The 3,764-nt window shown below is 46.9% G+C and overlaps 1 protein-coding gene across 1 annotated transcript; it reads left to right on the plus strand.

Moving 5' to 3' along the window:
- The first annotated feature begins 2,494 nt into the window (after positions 1–2,494).
- LOC119341344 (probable protein phosphatase 2C 21) lies at positions 2,495–3,197 on the plus strand. Its single transcript, XM_037613224.1, has 4 exons — positions 2,495–2,603; positions 2,701–2,869; positions 2,953–3,029; positions 3,117–3,197. Exons 1-4 carry the CDS (start codon positions 2,550–2,552, stop codon positions 3,171–3,173), a joined length of 357 nt encoding a protein of 118 aa, XP_037469121.1. The 5' UTR covers positions 2,495–2,549; the 3' UTR covers positions 3,174–3,197.
- Positions 3,198–3,764: the final 567 nt, after the last annotated feature.

The following is a 3,764-nucleotide window of genomic DNA, read 5'->3' on the forward strand; positions in this document are numbered from 1 at the left end:
AGTTATGACCTTACCATACCTGGATTGATTTATTACTATACGTGGATTAATTATGATCTATTACTATATGATTTATTACTATACGTGGATAGCCTTACCATACCTGGTGGTAATTTAAATTTATTACCATATTCGATATTTCCCGAGTTATGGCCTTACCATATCTGGGTTGATAGCCTTTGGGGTAATTTAAATTTATTACCATATAATTGCCATGTTCAAAATTTCCTGAGTTATGACCTTACCATACCTGGATTGATTTATTACTATACGTGGATTAATTATGATTGATTACCATAAATACGTTGGGTATTGCCGGTTAGACGAGAAAAGAGAAAAACCGGTGGGAGGGGCTGGTGGGAGGTGGGACGAAGAAAAACCGGTTGAAAATAAACCGGTTGAAAATAAACCGGTTGAAAGTGGGGGAGACTATTCAACCAATTCGTCCATTAGGAGTAGAGATGTTCACATAATTGGCACCCATATAGAGTAAATTGCAAAAAACCACCACAATTGGGGACCCTAATTCAAGAAACCACCACCATTCGGTTTTTTTTCAAAAAACCACCAACATTGTGGTGACAGTTTTCAGAAAACACTGATTTGACGATTAGAGCCTTTTAATTCGGAATCTGACAGATGGGTCCCATTGTCAGGTGCCAAGTGGCCAGGAAAAATGGACGAAAGAGACAGACGTTACGCGACCGGTCAACCTCTGCTTTGTCTCGGCATTTTGCCAAGCACGTAGCAGGCACACCAGATTGGCAGCCCGGTGCATCCTCCCGACGGCCCTGCTCCCTGTTAGCCACTGCCCCGGCTCACCACAACCCTCTCGCCGCCCGAACGCTGCGTACTGCTGCTGCTCGCCGCCGCTTGTGCTCGCTGCACGTCCAACCTCGGCGGCTCACTCGCGAAGACCTCGGTTGTGCTCTCGGCGCCCTCGGGGAGCCCCGGCACGCGCTGGAGGCGCATCCGCCCTCTGCCGCGGCGCGGCGTGGACCTCCCAACGCGGGCTCCTCCCCGCGGCGCAGCACAGCCGATGGCAAGCGCCACCCGGCAGAAGCCACGACGCCCTTAGGCACTCGGGTGCCGCAGTACGGCGAGGAAGACCCAGGCCGGTGATGGCCTCGGGCGTGGCGACGGCAGAGCATAGCTGAGTCGGGAACGGGTGGATCTCGCCGGCTGGGATAGGGAAGACAGCCGTGGGTTGGGGACCGGTGGATCGCCGGCGGCCGCGAGTCAGGACTACGGCGGCGGGAGAGTTTGCTCACCGGGCGGCACAGCAGTGTGGGTGGCCTTGCAGCGCCGCCGACACACGGGCCCCGCAGGTCGCGTCGGCGGTGGTCTGGCCGAGCCGGAGCTCCACGGCGCCGGGTGGCTCAGCCTGCAGCAGGTGGCGACGGCGCGCCTCGTGGAAGGGAGGCGGCGGTGATGGAGCGTCCCAGCAGGGCGGGGCGGCGGCGTTGCAAGGCAGGCCCGCCGGCGGGCGCAGGTCGGCGGCGCTACAAGGCAGGCTCGCCGACGGCGGCTGCGGCGCTGCGGTTGTGATTTGGATAGGTGAAAACTTTTTTTAAACGTGAACTGGTCAAACGTTTGCGCCGTGAGACGTGAGTACACGTGAGTACGTGCGTGACGGCCACCGTCTTCACCCAAGCCACGTGGCACCTGATAGTGGGGTCCATCCGTCAGATTCTGCACTAAACGGCTCTAATCGTCATAATCAGCGTTTTCTGAAAACTGTCACCACAATGTTGGTGGTTTTTTGAAAAAAAATCGAATGGTGGCGGTTTTTCGAAGTAGGGTCCCCAATTGTGGTGGTTTTTTGCAATTTACTCCACCCATATATATGCACTTCCTTTAGGCCTTGTTCGGTTACACCCCTCCACAAGAAGATTGGAGGGGATTTGAGGAGGTTTTGACTTGCAGGGGATTAAATCCACTTCAATCCCTGCCAAACCCCCTTTGAATCCCTCTCAACCGAACACAGCCTTACAATATTGAATGGTGGACGGGACAATGCTATGGTGGTGTTTGAGAAAGTACCAATGTTGTACCCATTCTCTACATAGATGCAATTGCTAAATAAGTTACTTCTCGTTGGATGTGTTGATGTTGAAAATGCAATTATTGTATGCTTGTTACAGCATTGATGAGAAGTTGCAAGAATCGGATGAATAGAGGAGGGACTTGGCTTATTCTCCTGGCATCAGAAATTTGATAAGGTGGCTGTGGACTGATGTTTGTGGTGCTAACTGGCTCCCCAAGGTGATACTGGATGTTTTTAAAATGGAGATACGGCATGACAAATAACCCTTTTCCTGTGTTTGATTTTGACGTTACATTGTTTGCTTCTTTTATCGAAGGGCACATCGACCAATTCCCTCCCTGATGGTGGCACTCGCTGCTTCTTTCTTTATAGCCTAATTTTCCGTTCGGTTTTGACTCTTTTTCGTAGTGTACCTCAGTTTGGAATTTGTTCTTCAGGCACCTTATCTGCCCCTCTACAGGAAGGAAGCACAGCATGCGTGGCTGTCACCAGGGGAAACCGTATGTATGTTGCAAATGTGGGCGATTCCCGTTGTGTGCTCTCAAGGAATGGTCAGGTATAATGAACGGTCATGTGGGGCAATACTATTATGTCATAATGAAGGCATTCAAGTGGTGCTTGACAATTTTCCTACATCAAAATTTTATGGCAAGGCAATTGATCTCTCGATGGATCACAAACCAAACTACCGATATGAAAGAAAGAGAATTGAAAAGGCAGGAGGACAAGTGCGCATGGATGATATCCCAAAGAAAGTTATGGCTGACATGAAGTTGGGCATCCATCGCATTGAGGGAATATTACACATATCCAGATCGATTGGTATATTCTTTATTTTATTTAGCTGACATTTGTGTATACAATCTATTCATTGCTGATGGGCATTTTGACTTCATACATCTCAGGTGATTTTCAGTTCAAGCAGGACCCAACTTTGTCGCGTCAAGATCAAATGGTGACATGTTGTCCAGACATATGCGATGTACGTTTGCAACTCTATTGGTTAAGCTCTGCGTACATTTGTTTCTGATAGATGTGTTCTTATGGAAATGATCTTTTGTTTTTCTAGGTGCCGATAACAAATGATACTCAATTTTTTGTTATAGCAAGTGCAGGTATTTGGTAAGTCTGAGCTAAAAATAACATAAGAAGCTGTTTCATTATGACTTAATTCTAAGTACAAAACTTGATCTATAGTGAACTTATTCCCAATTACTATTTTTTTGTGCCTATTTCATGGTAGGCTTCATTTGTATTTATCACCAGATGTTTCTAACATTTTGGTTTAGTTAAGTTTGATATGCCTGGTACTTACTACAATGGTCTGAGTTTCTTCATCGTGATGTGTAATTCAGTTTTCCATTTCTCGAACTGTAAGATATTAAATTGTTTCCTCAGTTCAAGTTAGTGAAATGAGCAACATTTGCCAATTCCTAGGTTAACTAGTTCTCTGTAGTGTGTACAGAATTAATTAAATTTGATGGTTCCGTATAATATTGATTTTTTATTTGGAGATGATAGATTGGTATATTTGCTTCCTCTTCTTAACAAACTTAGTGCTTAATGAAAGATTTATTCCAATAGGAGTTGTGCGAAGTTTTCTGTTCGTTCGGAAGAATGCTAAAACTAATAAGTGAGCAAGGCCACCTTACCAGTCACCACGATCTGATATGCAGCCACTATTACCAAGGGACATAATTTTGTTCCCTTGTTTCGT

Source organism: Triticum dicoccoides, chromosome 7B (assembly GCF_002162155.2).
Source record: "Triticum dicoccoides isolate Atlit2015 ecotype Zavitan chromosome 7B, WEW_v2.0, whole genome shotgun sequence".
NCBI lineage: Eukaryota > Viridiplantae > Streptophyta > Magnoliopsida > Poales > Poaceae > Triticum > Triticum dicoccoides.